Consider the following 23,376-nt stretch of genomic DNA (forward strand, 5'->3'; position numbering starts at 1 on the left):
GGGAGTTTATATATCGCGGTTAAACCCTAGATCCAACGGACGTGAGCGCTAGGCCCGATAACGAGGCCCATATATTCAATAGCTTTAATAAACTAACCAAACCGTACAGACCGGTCAAGTCCGGTTTGGTTAAATGATATATTACCGATCGCATGCAGTGTCACGTCCATGGATTATAGTAATAAATATGGACTGCACTCTGCATTTGTTGTTCTCTCATGTAATCAACTGCATGTGCACTCTGCATTTGTTGTTCTCTCATGTAATCAACTCTGCTTATGTTTTCTCCGTTTTTTTCCTTCTTTTATTTATTAATAATGTTTTAAAGTAGGTATATACGCTGGAAAATGTGATTGGCCAGTCCCTACATCACAAGCACCATCCATACATCACACATGCATTCCATGTTATATAAGTCAATCTTTAATAATAGCAAATCAAAATTTATATATTTTAAGAATTGCATGCATCTTATATTTAATCTCCATACTTATTATGATTCAGCCATACACTTGAATAGATGATGTGTATATATATATATATATATATTATCGTAAAAATACTAAATCTACAAATATATCATTTTATAAAGTACATATCTCCCATTTTTGTGGCCGTCGAAATTTACGTACTAGTTTAAAAGAAAGTTGGATCGTATCCTACACTTCCTCCGTATGATAGTTCACTGAAATGATGAAACTGAAATAAAAGAAGATGTAAACAAATACCATTTTCATTTCTCGAGATTACACTTTGAGTTTTTTGTTTTGGTTTTAATTACGTCTTCGAGTTGTTAGCAACATATGCAATTTCAGTCCAAGTGATTAAAAAAATTACCTGCATTAGTGCACAAATAAATTGACACAGCACAACATTTGACAAAAGAGAGAAATTAAAGTAGTCCCGTGACTCTTCTTCTTCCTTTTCCTCCGGCCTCGTGAACCCAAATTGATATATATATATACATAAATACACATGTACACATAAATAGAAATGGTTGTATGACTTGTGTCTATCAAATCCAGTAATCCTCTTTATCTTATACCAAATTTTCATTGAAATAGTATCTCTGAATCTCTTTGACCAAAAAAACATTATCTCTTAAATCTTAATCTCTTTACAATTGGTTCCATCTAAAAACCAAAAATCGAGGACAAAACATATTAAATCATACTCCTTCTGTATCAGAATAAATGGGTTTTAAGGTTTTTGCACAACGATTAAAAATTACAAAATTTTATTCAATTTTTTCGTTTGTATAAAAACAACAATAAATACAAATAATTCAACCAATAAAAAATCATACTGCAAAACAAAAATAGTCAAAAACATAAAATTGCATTTATTTTTCATATAAAAACTTGAAAACATCGCTTAAAATGAAACAAAATTTTTATCTTAAAACACAAATTAAAGTGATATGGAGTGAATATTGATATATCTTTTCATGTATATGCATATGCAAACATTGTACGTATCAGGAAGTCCCAACATCATGAATGACCACGGATCTGGGCATAGGTCAGTAAAACATTGGCTTTGCTCCCAAAATTTTTTATACAGGTAGGCGTCTAAATTTTGAAAAAAAAAATTATTCAAAAATATTTCAAGCTCTCAAAATTTTAGATTCAGCCATGTGAATGACGTAGACCATAATGTAATTTGACAATGGCCAAAGACCCACTGGTTCAATCCAAAACAGCAACTTTTTCCTTTTCTATTTTCTTAACAATAAATAATTCGTTTTCATGGAGAACCGAAACAGCAAACATGACGCGGAGAAAATCTCGTTCGTTAAAATACCATCTCAACAAGTTCTATTATTAACAAAGCCTATGCACTACACATAAATGCAATAGGCACTATTCAATTCTTAAAATTATCGTAGCAATAAATCAAACACTATAGAGGGAGATATCTTATCATATATCATTATCATGTTATCCTGCATGTCCCCGTTATTATTGATATTTTAAATAACACAACCTAATTATAATGTTTTTTTAATATTAGGGTTTTTGAGAGGAGCAAGCCCACATTGAATGCCACGCGGTTTTGTGTAGAGGGTAGAGACTTTTCCGTTTGCCACACAGCTGACTTTGGAGGCTTTACGTCCACTTTTGTAGTTAATGCTTTACACATTTGTATTTTACTTTATTTTTATTTATTAAATACTCGATTTTGAGAGACCGAAGAGTCCAAGACCAAGAGGGGTCAGCATATATATATAGAAGAAGAAGGTGGACATAGACCTTTGTCGCCAAGCTTAGCCATTAGATCCATCCAAAGCGACTAATAAGTGAGGCTAAGGTACTGTGACTCATCAACAACTAAAGTTGTTTCAGTTTTCTTCTATTTTCTTGGCAAAGAGTTGTAGTGAGAATTTAAGAAAGGCAAGAAGAGGAAAGGAGGGATTATTAATTCATTTATTGATCAAGAGAGGTATTAAAATAATGGTGAGGCCTCCTTGTTGTGACAAAGGAGGAGTGAAGAAAGGGCCATGGACTCCTGAAGAAGATATCATTTTAGTTACTTACATCCAAGAACATGGTCCTGGAAACTGGAGAGCTGTCCCCACTAATACTGGTATGTATAATCTTCATTCTTCATCTTTATCTCTCTCTCGCGGTGATATAACTATATATATATATATATCTTAAGATTTGTATATATTTTACATAGTATTGGGGTTATGAGGGTGAAAGATAGGAAATGCATATATATCAATATGGGTATGGACTGAGTTTGGTTAATATACACTTTGTTTCTTCTCGAAAAGGGTTTGATTGTGGAATTAGCATAATCAAAACCGTATTCTGAAACTAATTAGATAGGGTTTTGTTATTGACCTTAGGAAGTTAGGAGCAAAAATTAATACATGAAATTTTGTTATATATACACGTGAAGCTTAAGTTTTTACTCATTGGTTTTTATTTTATTTTAACCTTCATCGTCATTTGTAATTCAGGGTTGCTTAGATGCAGCAAGAGTTGTAGGCTTAGATGGACAAACTATTTAAGGCCAGGAATCAAGAGAGGCAACTTCACAGAACATGAGGAAAAAATGATTGTCCATCTCCAAGCCCTCTTAGGCAATAGGTAAATTTAATCAATCAACCCTTAATCAAAAGATTATTTCTCTAATATTATCTCACGCAACTTTTTGAAATCAAGAAAAGTAATACAAATAATAGAGGGCATTTAATTTTTTGGTGTAGATGGGCTGCAATTGCTTCATATCTTCCACAAAGGACAGACAATGACATTAAAAACTATTGGAACACTCATTTGAAGAAGAAACTCAACAAAGCCAATCAAGATTCTCATCAAGAACTTGATCAATCAAGAGATCGGTCCTCGCTCTCTTCTTCTCCATCATCTTCTTCTGCCAATTCGAACTCTAACATACCAAGAGGTCAATGGGAAAGAAGACTTCAAACTGATATTCACTTGGCCAAGAAGGCCCTCTCTGAGGCTTTGTCGCCTGCCGTAGCACCGATCGTTACGTCAACGTTGGCCACTACGGCGACAACATCATCTTCTTCTGAATCAAGACGTTCTTCTTCCTCAACATGCGGTTTTCTTCGGGCGCAAGAAACATCTACCAGATATGCCTCTAGCACCGAGAATATAGCGAAATTGCTTAAAGGGTGGGTGAAGACCTCACCAAAGACTCAGAACTCCGCTGATCAGAAGAATCCTCCAGATTCTGAGACAAAAGAAGTGATGAGGAGTGATGATGTTCAGGAAGACTGTGCAGGGGGATTTCAAGCATTTTCCGGGTTTGATCACTCGAACGATTGTGACTCACCATATCATCAGACTAAACTTTCACCTGATCATGAGACTAAACAAGACATAACTGGATGTAGTAACCAAAGTCAATTGTCCTTGTTCGAGAAGTGGCTGTTTGAGGATTCTGGTGGACAGATTGGTGATATTCTGCTGGATGAAAACCCTAACTTCTTCTGAATAACTTGGTTAATCAGATGGTTCTAAAGTTAGGATCCTCTTTGTTTTTTCTTTTTCTGATTTTTTTTTGGGATTTCCGAATTAACCATGCGTAGATTATCGTGAGCTAAGTCTCTAGTCATTTTTTTTTATTTTTCTCGTTAATTCCACAATTAATAATGTTGTGTTTTACAAATGGTCTTCTGAATTCTTAAGGGGGCTGAAATATGTCCACCCAAATATTGAAGTATTGGTGAAAAATCATATATCTTTTATTTTTCTATTTATCAAATTGTCATTTTGAATTATTGTTTTTCTTTCTGAAGCATGTTATGTTTGAGATCTCAACATAAAAAGAATCTATATGCTACAATTCAAACTTATACATTAACGCCAAACAAAACTAAATAAAAAGACGGAAATTCAAGCTTAGCTGCTTGTTAAATACTCGGGGTTGTAGTTTAATATTGTTGTAAATATAAAATGTGATTTGTGTGTAGTGGATAAAAACTACAGTCATAGAAAAGTAAAATACTTCGAGCACTATTAGTGGCGGTGTTTTGAAATCCGATCCGGATCTTTGTTTAAACCGATAAATTCGGTGACCCAAATATAATTTGATTTGGATTTTAGGAAAAACTAAAAACCGATTAAAACCCACAAAAAATTACTAAAACTCAGAACTCAGCAACCGGTTGAACCAGTAAGTAACTTTTATTTCTTTTTCAGATTTTTTAATTATGTTATTAAAATTTGTTTTTTATTCAAATTAAAAATTTAGGTTTTTAGATTTTACTAGTATATTTTTATGCTGCCTGATATCAACTATGTATCTCCCTTTTATTATTTTTTGTGAATCTCAATTATACTATTTAATTTGTGATTTATTTGTGTGTTTTCAAAGATTTTGATGAAGATTTATTCCATTTGAAAAAATAAAGTCAACGATGATAGAGATAACCAAAAATTAGTTAGTGTGATGTGGTCGATATTAGTTTATTTTTTGTTATCGATAATCTATTATTACAGTTTAATATTTAACTTTGGTTTTTTTATTTATAGTTTAATTTTACCATTCACATTTCACATTTAAATACTTCTGGATTTCAAGTCTTGATATTTTTTATTAGATGTCATAATTTCTAACTTATTACAAAAATTGTTAATTAGTCTTAATTATTTTTGATAGTTTGTATGTTAAATGAAAAAGAAAAACAAAATTTAAGTGTTTTCTAAATATTTTTAAAACATAAAATATGTATTATAGTGTGTTTCCAGAAAAAAAAGACTATAGCGATGCTGGTGCTCTTAGTACTTAACAACTTGCCCTTTTATAGACAGATCACTCAAAAAAATATTACATGAAGATTATTGGAAGATGAATTTGTACAGAGTTTGTGAATTTTAAAAGTTGATATATTTAAAAAAATTATGTGAATTGTGAAAATTTATATACAATGACTTATAAAATTAGATTAGTATAGATTTCCTGTATTACTTTTTTCTATCATTCTTTTTGTAAATCATATAGCATGATTATTTATTCTTTCAAACTAAAAAAAATAAAAATATTAATACATACAAAATTAAGCAATTCTTTTAAATAGTTTCTTTTAAGTTTTTGTCACAAAACAAATACTCAAAGAAGAAAATGATTCAAAGAGGTTTTATTAAAAAATTAAAAGATTATTTTACCCCTTGTTTATAGATATATAAATAATAAAAATATTTTTTTTTATTTTGAATTATATGTTTTAAAATCTGAAGTTTTTTCTAATTTTTAAACAACCTTTTGATTTTTTTTCAAAAAAATTTGTCAATTTTTTTAAATACAAAAATTCTTTTGAAACTATTTTAAAATTTTTTATTTTATTGTTAAAATATTTATAAATATAGTTATATATTCAAAAATGATAAAACAATATAAAAATAATTATATATCCAAATATGTAAAAGTATATAAAATGTAATGAATTATAATTTTGGATTTGGATTTAAAGTGCAATAGATATTTGCTAAGTATATCTATTTTGTTTTCTAATTTTTTTATTACATAGATTTTGAAAATCACATAGATACATATGATATTTTAAAAGTTGAGTTTTATTAGTAAAAATGAATAGAATTCATCTTATAATAACACTATACTTAGTTAAAATTAAAGAATCAATGATAACTAAACTTTTTGAATAACAAATGATTTCAATGAATTTTAAATTTTTGTAAACTAATAATAATATACTCTAATAAGATTTTTGAAATCGAAAAACCAATAACATTGAATTCTCATTTTTTTTTTTAAAGTTTACGAGAATTCCCTTATCAATAATACCCCTGCATTTATTTTAGCGTAAAACAGCGGAGCCGCTCAGTAAAATCAAATCGTAGATTTAAAGATAGCCTTAAGGATTTTAACGACCTACTAATAAAAAAATTAGTACTACTAGTACTAGTAAAGAAAATTAAACAAAATATTTATTGCGTGAAATAAATGGGGCCGACAAACTATTTATTAAAAACAGAAAATAAATTAAAAACGGGATGGATTGGAAGTATTACTGTTGAAAGTGATGAAGAATTAAAGTTTGACTTTCTTTCTTGTGTGACCTTGTGAGTTATGACTTGCATCAAATAGTCATTAAAGTACTATAAGAAAAGTCAATGTCACCATCAATTTAGCTACTCCTTTCTTGTTAAGATAAAGCCAGTTGTCGTGCGATGGTGAAAATAGTAGAACCATGTTTACAAAAGTGAACCGCTTGTGTTATTGTTTGTTGGATTATGGTTCAATTGACCTAACCGATTATTTCAAAAAAATTGTCTCACCAATCTCGTATCAACATGGAAACTGTAATCCAAAAAAATAAAAAATAAATAAAGAGGCAAAATAAGTAGCAGCAACTTTGCTGTAAAGCAAATTAAGCAATGTACGGCAAGAACCTTATGAAATTTCTTGGCTTTTGATTTAATTCTCTTCTGCCGTAATTTGTGTTATTGTTTGTTGGATTATGGTTCAGTTGACCTAACCGACTATTTCAAAAAAATTGTCTCACCAATCTCGTATCATCATGGAAACTGTAATCCAAAAAGAAAGAAGAAAATCAAATAAAGAGGCAAAATAAGCAGCAGCAACTTTGCTGTAAAGAATGTACGGCAAGAACCCTATGAAATTTCTTGGCTTTTGACTTAATTCTCTTCTGCCGTAATTTTATGAAACTTTTTATCGATTATAGAACAGTATATAAGTGTACACAATAATATATAGATGTAAATATTTCACATACATCTCGATGTATATACCTGTACAGTTTCTTTGCATGTGTATAATAGAAGGTAAAAACTACACTACAATGTTATGTGCATATATGATTGTAACGAAATAAATAGTTTACATCAGGTCCAAATTCAAGGAGGTATATCTTATGAATAATTAGCAAACAAGTAGAAAATTTGAAGCACTTGTGTATTTCTAGAATTCTTTGTTGCTTAATTGAATAGGCTAGACGTTAATCAATTGTGAATATTTGGCGAGCTTTGGTCTTGGGTCCGAGGACTTCAGCCCAATGGCAAAGAAAAGGGTGTTAAAAAGGAGCTGAAGAATCATGTGCGGTTCATGTGATCTCAAAGCCCAACGTCTCCCTTCTATTTATTGCAACCATATTTCTCGCTTCGTCACATGTTAATACTACATCAGTTTGTTTTAAAAAAAATTGATGTTTCAATATATAAGATATTTTTATTTTTCTAGGTAATTTTTTTACTTTATTAAAAACTGTGCAACCAATCATATTTGATAATCTATTTTGTAATTGGTTGAATAACATTAATTTATAGTTTTAATGATATTTTCTAGATAAAACAATGATTTTTTTAATATGCATGTTTTTACCTAAACATCTTATATTTAGGAACAGAGGGAGTATGTTATTTTGATTGGGACATTAATTATTTAATAGCAGAGTGCCTAATTAGACTAGACGATAAATTGTTGAGTATCTACCAAGGTTAATTAAGTACATCCTATAGTACAGCAGTACAGGCGACAATATGTTATTTTTCAACTTCATATGTTTAAAAGAAAGTTTCAAGTCTGAAGTTATGGATCATTTGATATATTCTTTTTAAAATTTATACACTATATCCATTAAGCAATTTATTTAATTTTATAAACTCACGCTTCATTATTTGATATTACATGAATAATGAAACCTAAGATTCCTTATCCCAATTAAAACATAAGATTGACCGCTGAGTAGTCAAAGATTACACATCACTAATACTAATGGAAGCTGGGAATGAGGGTTGGGTTGTTGAGACACAAACTCTCTTTGCTTTATTTCATTAATTAAATCTGTATCCTTATCATAAATCATAACCATCATTACTCCACTAACCACTTTGGCTTTTGTAATTAACGAATTGCAATCTTACTTTGTAATGCCTTGTAGAAAGAAATTTAATCATTTTGATTATTCTAGTTACTTACTAGATGTATATAGTTCAGATTTATTTTCCTCTGGGTTGATTTTACTGCGCCTCTCAATATGATGACATTTTCAGTTCATCTTAAACTGAACCAAACGTTAGACACAATAATATATCTTATCTGGATTATTCGATTTCGCTCAAATTCAAACATTAATATGTGACAAAGTACTTCTAACTAAAAAAATAAATAAGCAATTATTGATTCTTAATTATTATCATATTTATGTTACTGTATTAAGTATTACTCTTAAGTTTCATTTTAGGTCATATGTTGAATTCCTAACAAATGCGTCTATTAGAAATCGGGAACCACAAGCGCTTGGTTATGCGACTAGTTTTTTTCAATAACATCTCAAGAGTTACGTCGAATCCAAAGGTTTTGCATTCTTATATCTAATTTCGAATGGGGAAATTTTCAAAAATCTCCTGCATGATTATCCGAGATTGATGGAACATATGAATTGGAGCATTTGATGTCAACTGAAATACGAATGAATGTATGCACGTGTAATTGAAAAAATCAAGACGTAATTGCAAGTAGCAAAAGATCGTGAAGGATTGCGTTGTCCTCATAATGTACAAAATAGGTTTGGTAGCCCATCTTATCAGTCCCACGTTTTTAGGTCGAAATGTACATTTATACACACTATTTTTGTTCATGCATTTTCATCACGCGATCTAAACATATTGATTGTTATTTAGATTACATACAAATTTAAAAATTTTGATCTTAAGTCAACAAAGTGGGTCACAGTACCACGTATCCAATACAGACAGTTCTTATCTATGCATAGTATTATCTCGAAGTCGATACTAAGTCATATTCTTTACGACACGTATAAATGATTTTCGTAATCATACGTACGTGTTATTAGAACATAATGGATGAAGAAGAAGAAGAAAACATGGGGTTAAGGGGCCACCACAGTACATATTAGGTCTTAGAGCAAGTCCATCCATTAATGGGCTCTTATGATTAAATTATGACTTAATAAGATGATTTGAGAACTTAAAAACCTTTCATAGTGCTAATGATTTTTTCTTTCTCAAATAGAACCTCGTAGAGGTTCTTAAATAATTTTTTCTTTTTTAAGTAGAACAATTTAAAAAAAAAACATACATAGAAAGAAGAGAAAAGAGAAACAATGAAAACAAAAAGAGAGAGAACAAAACAACAACAAGACCCAACAAATGTTGGTTGAAAGTGTCGTTGAAATATAGAAAAAAAAAGCAAGATGATTACAAAAATTTAGAGATAGAAAAACATAATTGGGAACCAAACTGGTGACAGAAACCACTCGTATAAAAAGATCAGACATATAAACGTAATGGTCATGTATGCACCTGGACAATCGAATATAAGGTAATCATCATCTCGCTAGTTATCCAATTCTTTATCCACCCAATCATGTAAGCTATCATCAAGGTATCTGTGGATTAAGAGTTAAGGATTCTCCATGCAATTTTCTAACATATAAAGGCAACATAATTAAGACAGGAGGTAGTTAAATTCTCATTTTATGTCTATGTAACAACAAAAAGGATACTCCATGCAGTACATGAGGGCACCATTAGGACCAAGCCCGACCTCCTCCATTACATTTTCCAAAGAAACAAGTTCTCTGATATCTGCAAACAGCAAAAAAGTGTGAAACCAAGAAATTGAGAGGCACTATAAACCCAAGGGATTTTGATTGAATAACTCACCAAAGATCGACGGTAGTGGAAGTATGAAACAAATTCAGACGGGCAATTTTTACACAGCACCTACATCAATAACATTTAATTTACTAAGCCCTACCAGAAAATATGGAGGTAGACCAATGATTATCGAGTTGTTTTTTTACCTCTATAGGAGTTGATACTTTCTTCTCACTTATTACATCATATTTCTGTTTCTTTGTCCCAGCTTTTAGTCCATGCCATGGTAACAAAGCAAAATCTTCCACAAAAACTCAAATAAAGCAAAGAGAGTGAATGATTCTAAAAGATGCAGGAAGCTGTGAATGTGTCGCTTGGGAACTTGCTTTCGTACCCATTTGTGAGAGCTGCAGTAGTGAAGAACACGCTTGCTATAAGAGGAGCTCACTACAATTTTGTCAAAGGCACATTTGAGAAGAGAGGAAAAGATCCGGTTCGGTGACGAGAACGCCGTCGACGGCGAAACCGGAAACATAGTTGTTCGTGACGACGATCGAGTTTCTGGGGAGGAGAGTCGGGAGGCGAGAGAGAGGCTGCAAGAGTCGGAGATCGGTGAAGGAGAGACATTGAGGAACGATGTGATAAGCGACGGAGAGACGACGACCGTTGGTGGAGGATGAGGAGAGATTTCGACAAGATCGACGACGAACAAACAGATCAAACATCATCAAGCCTTGGAGATTTCGACAGAATCGAACGCTAAGAGTCGATGACATCGAAGAGGAGAACGAAAGAGAGAGAGAGACATGACTTTTTCCCTTTCGTCTAAAATGAACCAACCAATACCCTGCTGCCACGTCTAGGGTTTTTACCGATCCTAAATTCACCTAATTAAGGACCGGTTCTGTTTAATAACACCATTTTTTATTTAATTTTTTCTCTTTATTACTTTAGAACCTCCATCTCAACCTACCGATGGAGGTGGTCTTACAAATACAAGCTTAGCTGTTTTCTTCCTTTTAGAACCAATCACTTTGTTTGGTCTTAAAGAAAAGCTTTATCATCATTTTAGGGTTTTCTAGCAAAATTGAACATTAGTTGCATCCACACAGCACCCACTTTTCTATATTATATTATTCGCTTGCTTATGGTTATGATTATTAATCAGTTAGTTAAATCCATAAAATGATTACTAAGCGCTATGCTGGTTGGAATATAAGAAGTGTTTTTTTTCTTCTGAAAGTTGCATATAGCATCAGTTTTGGGAGAAATTCATCTAAAACGACAATAATGTCAATAAAGACGGGTGCCTAACTCACAAAGTGGTGGCTCACTGGCTCCATATCTCGTGGTTTATATTGCAAGTGAACGTTTTTATGTATCTCCTATCTTATTGACATTTTTTGGTTCATACAACGAGAAATAAAAAAGGCTTATGACAAATAAGTCTCTTTTCTAAGCCTAGCGAAGTTTCAAATTCTGATTCAGCATAACTTGCTCAATCTTTTCTAACTGGTGAGTATTCAAGAAAAAAATTTAGACTTTATTACAATATTACAAACACATGTGAATAAATGGATAGTTGTGGACGCCAAAAGAAAATTAAATTACAAAATATATATATGTACATACATGTATGATGTACGCATTTAAAAACAAATCTCTGGTAAAATAGCTAGGTAAGTTTTCACTTTTCATCTGTGATGATACATGATACATTCCTTGGAAATGTACATGTACACGTCTATAAATACATATACGTATTACTGACATACACATGCATATAGAATTTTCTAAGTGGTTGTTTGTTGATTGCTATAAATATATCATCTAGGGTTAGGGTTGACAACTGAGGGCCTCTTGTAATTATCTCGAGCTTTCACTCTCTTTCCATCTCCCACCGTAGAAAATTAGAAATTAAAATTAACAAAAAACTTTATATAACTTTTTTTTCCTTTTTCTTCTCAAATATATAGCTCACACTAATACATTATCATATACAAGTTAAGATTTCACAAAAGAGCCAAGAAGAAGAACTATGAGGAAGCGTCAAGTGGTGTTAAGGAGAGCATCGCCGGAGGAGCCTTCTAGAATCTCCTCGACGGCTTCCTCTCGGATGTTGAGAGGTGTGAGATACGGCGAGTGTCAGAAGAACCACGCCGCAGCAGTTGGAGGCTACGCCGTTGACGGCTGCCGGGAGTTCATGGCAAGCAACGGAGAGGAAGGTACGGTGTCAGCGCTAACTTGCGCCGCCTGTGGCTGCCACCGCAGTTTCCACCGGAGAGAAACCGAGGTTGTTTGCGACTGTGAGTCACCTCCCTCGAGTGGGAATTAGACCAGCAAAACTAGAGCTGGCTAAAAAATTGTTCCTGTCTTTGTGTGTTATATATTCTCATAGGGTGAAACTGAAAATATTATAGCTTTCTTAATGTCAAGGATTTGTGTCTCTTTAAGAATTTTCAAAGTACACTTATTATATATTGAAAGTGGTAAAAGATTTATTGTAATTGGATGCCTTCTGAGTTTGAGAATGTTTTGGAAAATTGGGTTTTAAATAAAATGAGAAGATTATTGTTGTTTCATGTTTTATCATGTTTGATCTTTTTCGGTATTGGTCATATTTATGTATTTTAATTTGTTTGTCCAACCATATATCGTTCCAAAGCTATTTCCACTTAAGACAATTGTTAATTGTATTGTGAAGTGGATTGGTAACAAATTAAATATGTGTATCTTTTTATGAATGGATGAGAATGAGATTTGAATGTTCCTTTAACATATTTGGAAGGTTCTTCTCTTCTGGTGAAGTTATATGAATATAGTAATACAATTATTGGTTCTCTCAATTAATTCTTCGATATATTTTAATTTGATTCTTTGAGACCACTCCTTTAGTTTTTGTTTTCGCATGAGAATTGTGGAGTTAAGCTTGAAACTGTTGTTCTCTTATAGCACTATTACATACTTGCTGTTATTTTTTAATTATGGCATGATAAGATCAACTTCCTTCACGAATATGCCTTGCATATATACATGTTTATAATTCTAAAATAGTATTTTTTTTTTTGTACTTAATTAATTTTATTATTCTAATCTTTTATTTTTGCTTTAGAAGTGAGATCTTTCAAATTTTTATATGACATGATTAGAACAGATAAGAAAATAACTTTGAAAAAAAAGGGAGGAAGAGGCCCACAAATCTAATCCTTGTTGGTTGCTAACTTGCTATGATGTTTTTAATTGATTTATTAAAGAACCGTTAAGGCTAATGATCATTCACAATAATGGCCTGTGACTTCTGAGCTTTTGTCTTCTATAAAATCAGAAATAGGTGGGAATTAATCTAAGTACGTACATTAACAAAGCAATAAATATAACGAAGGAATGCCAAAAGAAGAAAAAAAAACGACATTGATATAACTTCAAAGAGATTGTGTTGTTATTACTGCTATAAATTAATTACAACATTCTGTATCACATTTAGTTTGTTAATTGAATTCAAAATTAACATAAACAACTGAGGAAGTTAGATATTTTCGTACGAAGAAACTTAGATATCTTTGGCTGGTTTATAGATTTGAAATGACATGTGAACTGTATCATCATGAACGTACATTGTTAGGTATTTGAGTATGGAGAGAAACAATTCCAACTGCATATATTTGTTAGCAACATTGTGCCGAACTTGGTCAGGCCAATGTCGATTTTAAAATCCCTAAATTTTCATATAAATATTAAATAATTGACATAGTAAAATGAGAAAATATATTATGTATTTATATATATATATTACTTGAGAAACAAATATTTAACATTTTATTTTGTATCAATTTACAGCACATGTGATAGAGCTAAATGAAAAAAGTTTTTTCAAGCGGGTTTAGATCAGCACATATTCACATCATATTTCCAATTTCTTTATCATGAATCTAGCTAGTTATATTTCTAAGTTCTCACACACTCATTCACTTGCGACTCATTAATCATAATACATAGTATCCCATCGTGAACACGTACCTTACATTCCAGTTCTGATATTCATGATATCTTACACTATTCGCAACTCCATTTTCATATCGATTTTTGGTTCAATCCTACTCATGCTGTTTATTAGATTTTAATTAAGTTGGCCCCCATGACTCAACTGGACGTCTGGACCCAACATAATTAAATAAAAGAGAGAACTTTTGCGATTCGATTAACCCCGAGGATTACGAGCTAGCTACTATGGATTGTACATATATCGACCTAAACTAAACCAATTATCTTCTATCGATCTTCAAAAACTTAGCAACTGATTAGGCCAAATTTAACATTTTACCAAAAAAAAAATTTGATTAGGTCAAATCGTATCTTATATATTGGTTCTTCAAAAAACCGATCCAGTTTAGGTGAACATAGAGATCACTGAACAATTAATCCTAGTGAACCAAACAAATATTAGAGACTATTTTGGTTTATGCTGGTTTACTATTTGTGGAAACCAAAAAAGCGATTGGGTTCACTAACTGAACATGTAGAATCATGTATAGGAAATGGAAAAGGATCAGCAGGAGGTTTTAAATCACCGGAAGTAACCGGAGAGCGGCTAAGGGCGTTGATTATACGGCATGAACCACCATTGACTGACGAATAGGAAAAAAAAAATCAAAATACTTGAAATTTTGAAAATTTAGCAACCCTTCTCCGTCTAGATTTAGACCTTAAATTACTCCATTATTAGTTCTAAAATGAAATATCACTCACAAATAGTCTAATAACAGAATTGTTGTGGATGGTTTTCCCGCTACCATCAGTGTATTAAAAGTTTTAGTTGAACAAAATTTATTTTGTATGTTAAATGAGTGAGTCGGCTTAATGTTTAACCTAAAAGCCCAAAATTGTGAATAAGCCCATTCATATATGTTATTTTTCCTTCACAAGACACCATATTAAAATCAGAGTTATTCTCGGGGACACAGAGGTTCACCAACCAATAGGATTTCATTATTTCATTATTTCAAATTCGATATTTTTTTAAAAGAAACAAAATATTTTTAAAAAAATATTTTTAACGTCGCCAGCAAAACACTAAACCCTAAATCCTAATTCCTAAACCCTAAATCTCAAACCCTAAACCTTTGGGTAAACCCTAAACCTTTGGATAAATCCTAAACTCTAAATAAAATACTAAACACTGAACCTTAAACCCTAAATCCTAAACTCTAATCCTAAACTCTAAACTCTTGAGTGTTTTAGCGTTTAGTGATTTTGATTTAGAGTTTAGGATTTATCCAAAGGTTTAGGGTTTATCCAAGGATTTCGGATTTAGGGATTAAGTTTTAGGATTTAGTGTTTTGCTGACGACGTTAAAAATATATATTTTTTTAATTACTACTATTTTTTTATTTATTTTTTTTTACTTTTTAATTTTAAAAGCATAATATAATTTGATAATATTTTGTTTTCTTTTTTTAAAGATATCGATTTTGAAATAATGAAATCTATTGGTCGGTGAACTTATAAGGGGTGAACCTTAGAATAAGTCTAAAAATCAGACGAAACAGATATTTCCAAAAACAAAAGAAAAAAAGGAAAGGAAAACAGCGTAAAAGGAAACTACAAAACCCTCAATCACCGTCATCAAAAGGCGTCAAGAAGCAGTACTGTAATTTTTTTATAAACGGTAAAAAACAGTACTATCTTGTGGATTGTGGTAAAATCCCAAAGTCTCAAAATCTCTTTAAACTCTTGTTTTGAGTGAAATAAGCTGTAATTTTATATTTTTTATCTAGAATTAACGCTGAAACCTTTTTTTTTGTAGCTGTTTAATTATTTTCTGTAGAATGTTTGATATAGATTTAAAGAGATTTAATTATTTATTTATATTTTTTGAACCAATATATAGGTGTTCTAAATATTTTGTTTTCTAAAAGTTTTTTTTGCAGTTTTTAAAATCTTTTTCTAAAACATAATTAAAAAAACTAGTTGCAAAAATTTTCTAGAACATTTTTAAATTAAATACTCGCCAATCATCACCGAGGTTTCTTAGACTATTGTTTCAGTAATCGTCTTAGATCATTGTTAGTGGTCAGACATACTCATACCCCCTGTTCGGAATCGCGCTAGGCGTTAGTCGGGCGGTTGTCATGGGCCTAGCGAGTTAACAAAAAGTCGGAGATTAGTCGGGGATTAATCGGGGCCTAGTTGCTAAATATTTATCGGGCTTATATATATATCAAGTTAACTTTGCATCGAAAATACAATGATTCTCGCTAGCTCATGTGGTAAGTGGTGCGCACTTTTGTTAAAGCACGCGGGTTCGACTACGTACGTCGTCTGTTACGTATATTTTTTAATTCTTTTCTTTTAAACGAAGGACAAAATAGTATTTCACCAGTCATCTTCGTCATTGACCTAGTTCTGTAAATCGACGCCTCCATTTATGTATCAGTTTTTTCACACGTTTATACATTTTAAAATCATTCTGTAGCTTCTTCCTATCAAATCTTTTGTAAATTTAACTATAATACACTTTTTGAAACACAAAATGAATCAAAAAAACAAAAATTTCTGAAAAATCCGATCAAATCTCCGATTAGGGTCGTTTCGCCACGGTGGTTGGCCGCCGAGCGCATATTCGCCGCCCAGGCGGCCGTCTGGACCGAGTTTTCGAACAGGGCTCTTACCATATATAATATTAATAGTTTTGTATGTGATTAATTGTTTAAATTTATTGAAAAAGAAGGTTCGTGCAATTATATTATGACACGTGTGTTTGGATTTCTCAAACATTTTTGACTATCTTAAATTAGATATTCATTTGACGTAAAAAATAGATATTCATTTAAAATTTTTGTTTTCTCTTTTTTTTCTGTATTTTTAACATATTTTATTATCTAAAACCTCTTTAAAAATTTGCTTAATTCAAAACTTATTTTATTTATTAGATTTTAAAAATAAATATTAGATTATTATTGCTTTATTATGTATATATAAGAATGATTTATTTTTATGTATTATTACCGAGGAAAAATGTAGGATATGACATCCCATAAATATTTTTTTTTAAGTTATATATTTGTTAAATAAAAAAATTTGAGTGGTGAAAGTTTTTTTCCAATGAGTTCAAACCAAAATTAAGTTTTCATGTTGAGGAACCTCATTGTTAGTGTGCTATCTTATATAGAGTCTTAGGAAAGGTTTATGAATATTAAACAATTTTTATAGCCACTATAATCGAATTTTTTGTTATCAAAATTACTATAGACTCAATTAACCAAACTAGAACTACAATCGCTTTTTATGACAAGCAAAAATAAATAAAACCTGATCTTTTTATAGATGCTGAAAAGTGAAAAGAACACAATTCACAGCTGGTTATGGAATCTTCAGCATCTATAAAAATATAAACATAAAATTATGAAATGGGTGTTTTAACCACTGCGATCGTTTTCATAGGTGTTCTCCAATTTATTCTCCCGGTCATTTCTTATTTTTATTTTATTCTCCAAGAAAAAAGACTACGAATATTAATTTTTTACTTAACAGAAAACGTGTTTAATTATCACATGGTGGATTAAAAGGTTTAGTTTCTTAAAAAGAAACTCATCTTGAGAAGACAACAATAAGCTGGTACTTTTGGTCAAAAAAAAAAAAAAAGCTGGTACAAGTGGTTTGAGCACATAAACTCATATTATTTTGTATAAATACGTCTCCCTATAATTAATTTTCAACCAGGGGATGTTATCTAGATTATGTTCATAAGTCTTTTAATTGTAACACATGGTTCATAGATTCCTTTGTTTATTTTTTTTTTCATATAACAATCATCTTATATAAAACACACAGGAGTGGGAAAAAGATACACACAATTTGGTCTTTGATTCCCCAAATCTCTGCTTTCTCCGAATAAGTATATTACTAGTAATTCATGCTATCCCACTTCATTCTTTTTTTTTTCGCCATATAAAATTTAAAACTTATGTTTGCAAGACTTACTATTTACCAACATGTGGTCAACATATGAAGACAAGAATCATTTAATTGTTCTTTGTAACATTATTATTATTGTAAAATTCTATGAGTGGTGCTAAAAATCCATAGAGGCATGTATTTGTCAATTTACCACATAAAACTGATAAAACATCGTTACACACCTATGACCAAATACATTGTAAACTTAGATAAAACGGAAAATGTAGAGAATAAACTAATGCTGGAATATAATAAACTAATATTGAATGTACGTCTTAAATCTTACAGGATGAGATTTTCTAAAACTCAAAGATAGAGAACCGTTGAACGCAAATCGCGTTTCCTCAATAGTTTGTGATTGCAAAAAGTAAAAATAATAGAAAATCGCTGCACAGAAAAATCACTTCATTTTGGACCTTCATAATCTTTTTTTTTGTATAACTGATTGGACCTTTCCCAATCAAAGTATATTATATCCCATTGGGAAATTACGTCGACCTATATTATTATATATATCCAGATAGCTAGCGAAGCTTTCCAAATATATATAGTGAAATCTCTATAGATTAATAAAGTTGGAACTAGACCAAAACTATAATTTTTTTTATTAATTTATAAAGATATTAATTTATCGATATACTAATTGAACAAAAAACTCGATTTAAAACTATAAAATAGATTTTTAGTATATATAAATTTATAAAATATTAATTTAAAGAGGTTATACTAGATGTACGATTTTGTAACCATTAGTTACGTCAGGAACATTTCAAATTAGTAAGTGGTACACTGTGCACATGGTATATGGCAGTTAGGGCCAAAACCTCAGCATGTGTTTAAAAGTTTGTCCTCACCATGAAAAAGATATCTGTGACTTCACGAAATGCGTAAAATTATGGCAAGTAATTTATTTTATTTATTATATCAACAAACCCCATGTAGAGATAAAGCAATTTTCTAATCTAATTGCATATTTATGCTTGTTTTGTTTGGTAAACCGACATTTGCTAATCACGACTATCTAAATTGTCTGGCCATCGCATAATCACTGCTGCATCTATTCTTTTTTTTTTTTTACATCGAAAAATTATATTAGACTATCATGCTTCTGTTAAGCCAGCCTCAATAGCTAACCAACTGGGAGCTAGACCGCTTACAAAATCTTAGTTTATTTCACGTGATCGGGCACCTTTTGCTAGGTGATCCGCACGGACATTTTCTGATCTAGGAATAAAAGAAATCGAACAGCTAAGAAAATCATTGCAGAGGGCTTTAATCTCATCAAGTTCCGCAGCCAGAGCCGGCCATTCTTCCTCCAAATGCACAAGTTTTACCAATTGTTCGCAGTCTGACTCCAAGTGGACCTCACGCCATCCCGCGTTAGCAGCTCTTGCATTGCCCATAACATACCTTCTGCTTCTGCGTGAAGAGGTGATGATGTTTTTATATCTCCTTTCACTCCAAACAGAGTCGGTGCGTCGTCCTTCAGGAGCACAAAGCCTAGTCCCGTCGCTTCGGTTGTGCTTTTCCACGATGCGTCTACTTGGCATCGCCACTTTTGTATAGTACTATTTTGCAACGTCATGGCTTGTACTGGCCGATCTTCTGTTTGAGTCTCTGTAATCTCTGTGATTATTTGGGCTAGCTTCCAGCTCTCAGCTTCCTTTTGTGCGAATTGGACAGTGTCGTCGGGTGCTATGTCCTTTCTGTTGAAGGTTTTTTCATTACGTGCCTTCCATATGTACCAAGCTGTCCATGGAAAAGCTTCCAGCCTCGTTGGGTCCACTCCTCGTTCTTTTGCTCTATGTAGTAGGTAGTTAATATTCTCATATAGAGATTGACACAGAAAGATTCCCGGAGGGGAGGGCACAGTAGATAGTGCCCAGCATTGTAGCGCAGGAGGGCAGAGGAACAGAGTATGGTTGATCGTTTCTTCATCAGCTCCACAGCGGGGACACGAGCTGTCTTGGGTGCAGTGGCGTTGTTTTAGTTGGGTCGCTGTCGCAAGGAATCCCGAAGTGGCTTGCCATAGAAAGTGTTTCAGAGTATCAAGATTACTCTCTCTCCTCTCAGGAACCGCATACTGAGAGGAACCGCAGATTTTACTGTGTATAGCCCAGACTTTGTTAAATCCCAACAGAAGCAATCAGGTCGACCTGTCCTACTAATCCCTAGTGAAGTGATCGCTGGGATGTCTGCTGCATCTACAAACTCTTTTAGCATCTCTAAGTTCCATGTCTGAGAGGCGAAATCAATCAGATGGTGCACTCTTAGTTCAGGATCCCAGTGTAAATCTTTTGCTCTCGCCGGTCTCGCTGGAGTTACTGGAAGCCATGGATCCTCCCATACTTTTGTGGCGTGTCCATTCCCAATTTTCTTCCTGAGGCCTTGCTGTAAGACAGGGCGTGCTGCGATTATGCTTCTCCACCCATATGATGGGTTACTTGCCGAATTAATCATCATCGGACTCGAATGCCTGTAGTACCTGCCCTTGAGAACTCTTGCTAGGAGAGAGTGTGGATATTTGAGGAGCCGCCACATCTGTTTCGCGAGTAAGGCCAAATTAAAGTCGTGAAAGTCACGAAATCCCAATCCACCGCATTCCAGCGGGACACATATCTTATCCCAGGCAACCCAATGCAAGCCTCTATTATTAGCTTTCATACTCCACCAGAACTTTGAAACAGCACTACTCAGTTTCTTTGTGATACCTTGAGGTAAGAGATAGCAGGACATGACGTACGTTGGGGTCGCTTGGGCTATCGACTTGATTTGCACTTCCTTTCCCCCTTTGGATAATAATTTCCCCGACCATGAGTTAGTGCGATCATTCATCCGTTCTTGTACGAAGCTAAAGACCTGTTTTTTCGAACCACAGATTTTTTTAGGAAGGCCGAGATACATTCCCATACCGCCTTCTTGGTTAATTTGAAGCGACCTTTTCAGGTCAGTTTTTGAGGACGCCACTACCTTGGAACCGAACAGAACTGAAGATTTTGACATATTTAGTTGTTGTCCCGAGGCGTTACCGTAGACGTCGATGATTCTCATCAGTTCCGTGCACTCAAAAACCTCCGCCTTACAAAAGAAGAGGCTATCGTCCGCGAACAATAAGTGAGAGACCGGTGGGCATGCTCTAGCAATTTTCATGCCAGTAAGCTTTTTGTCGTGTTCAGCATGCTTCATCTGAGAGATCAATACCTCTGTGCAGAGGATAAATAAAAATGGCGATAAGGGGTCGCCCTGTCGCAGTCCGCGAGATGGTATTATTTTTCCTTTAGCTTCTCCATTTAGGAGGACTTGGTATGATACTGATGTAACACACTGCATGATTAGATGAATCCAGTGGCTCGCGAAACCCATTTTCTCCATAAGGGAATCAAGAAAGCTCCATTCCACTCGGTCATATGCCTTGCTCATATCGGTTTTTATCGCTACATATTTGCTTTGGCAACTCGGATTCGTCCGTAGAGCATGGAACATTTCTTGTGCCACCAGAATGTTGTCTGTGATGAGTCGTCGAGCCACGAAGGCTGATTGTGTTTCAGAGATTAATTTCAGCATTATTCTCTTTAGCCGTGAAGCTAACACCTTCCAGATTATCTTGTAGCTGACGTTACATAAGCTGATTGGTCGAAATTCCGCCATCGATTTCAGTCGCTCCGTCTTGGGGATTATACATATATTTGTCTGATTGAGTCTCTCATCCATCTCTCCCGTAACAAAGAAGTGTTGCACCGTGCTGACTATATCCTTTCCAATCGTCTTCCAGAACCGTTGATAGAAGAGACTGGTCATCCCATCCGGTCCCGGAGCTTTTTCTGGATTGATGGCGAACACAGCTTCTTTAATCTCATTCTCCGAAGGTGTCTTTGTGAGCGATTCATTCATTTCTTGTGTAACAGACGCGGTAATATACCGGAAGGCTTCTTCTCTATCACCTGGTATAGAAGCTGTGAACAGGGTACTGAAATAGTCTGTCGCTAGCTTCTCTAGACCATCCTCAGTTTCCACCCAGTTCCCCATGGAGTCCAAGAGCTTAGTAATGCGATTTCGAGCTCGGCGTTGTTTTGTCTTGGCATGGAAGAACTTCGTGTTCCTATCACCTTCCCTGAGCCACACAGCTCGACTTTTTTGCTTCCAAAATAGTTCTTCTTCGCGGTATGCTTCGCAGAGTTTCCATTTAATTTCCCTGCTGCATCTATTCTTTTCTCTAATGGAAAGCTATTTAAATTATTTGTAAAGTTAATGATTAGTTCTACCCCTTAAACCCTACCTTTTTTTAACGATCCCTTAGAGCAGTATTAATGGGAGTGCTTAGACGGAAAAGTTTAGCAAAAGATCAATATAATAGTGGATGAGACCCACACAAAAATTAAGCACATGTACTTTTTCTGCCTAATTAAGCGCTGGTGTTAGCCATGTTTCGCGGACCCCACTGACACGTGGCGGTCCGTGATTGGTTCGCTTTTAATTTTTTTTTTTAAATCAGAGAAAAAAAAAATTAAGCGGGTTAATGGTGCTCTTGTAAACCCTACCTACTAGCACTTCAATAACATTAGTTAGTTCCCAAATTATAAAATTATGCTTGTTTGTTTGTACTTGAAGAATTAGGAAATCTTGAGAATAATATACTTCCTCCGTTCCTAAAAAAATTATGTTTTAGAATTTTCACACTTTTTAATAAAACATGTTAAAAGTTAGCTATAAAGGCATAATTTTTTTGTAATTTTATATTTTCTATATTTTTAAACCAATAAAATTTTTAAAAATGCAATTAATGTTTTTGAACTTCACAATTTCTCATTATTAGTTGACAAAAATTACATTAAAAATATAAAATATGTATTTTTTTGAAACAAATGTTTTCTCTGGAATATGAATATTTCAGGAATGAAGTATATCAAAACAGGTACCTACCGGGAATGTAAGGATGAAAGGAAAAATGGATTAATGAGGAAATTAATCTAGATTATCCAATGAATCTTGAGTTCCAATAAACAAAACACGACTAATCATTGATATAACATAATAATTAATATTTAACAGATTTTTTAAAAGAAACTGTCTCTTTTCTCGAAGAATAAAGAGAGATCTACGAAAAGGACACCTAGATCTTAGTTCGATCGCATATTAAATTAATCGACAAAAGTACTTTCAAGATAAAAAGCCAAACAATAATATTATTTATTAAATAAAACTATTAAATTGCACTAATTTATTAATTTCTGGGAAACTTGCACTTACTTTATCTGATCAAGCACTAATTTAGGGTTCATGTGATTTACCAAAAATCGACTTATAGTTGAGTTACTAATTCGGGTGATTAGTTGAGATAAAC

The 23,376-nt window shown here is 32.9% G+C and overlaps 2 protein-coding genes across 2 annotated transcripts; both read left to right on the forward strand.

The window, feature by feature from the left end:
* Positions 1-2,189: 2,189 nt before the first annotated feature.
* On the forward strand, positions 2,190-4,216 carry LOC106313686 (myb-related protein 306-like). The gene is made up of 3 exons (XM_013751574.1): positions 2,190-2,586; positions 2,969-3,098; positions 3,218-4,216. Exons 1-3 carry the CDS (start codon positions 2,454-2,456, stop codon positions 3,969-3,971), a joined length of 1,017 nt encoding a protein of 338 aa, XP_013607028.1. The 5' UTR covers positions 2,190-2,453; the 3' UTR covers positions 3,972-4,216.
* Positions 4,217-11,491: 7,275 nt separating this feature from the next.
* On the forward strand, positions 11,492-12,610 carry LOC106316969 (mini zinc finger protein 2-like). The gene is made up of 2 exons (XM_013754837.1): positions 11,492-11,594; positions 12,056-12,610. Exon 2 carries the CDS (start codon positions 12,118-12,120, stop codon positions 12,412-12,414), a length of 297 nt encoding a protein of 98 aa, XP_013610291.1. The 5' UTR covers positions 11,492-11,594; positions 12,056-12,117; the 3' UTR covers positions 12,415-12,610.
* The last annotated feature ends 10,766 nt before the right edge of the window (positions 12,611-23,376 follow it).

This window comes from Brassica oleracea, chromosome C9, assembly GCF_000695525.1.
Source record: "Brassica oleracea var. oleracea cultivar TO1000 chromosome C9, BOL, whole genome shotgun sequence".
Taxonomy (NCBI): Eukaryota; Viridiplantae; Streptophyta; class Magnoliopsida; order Brassicales; family Brassicaceae; genus Brassica; species Brassica oleracea.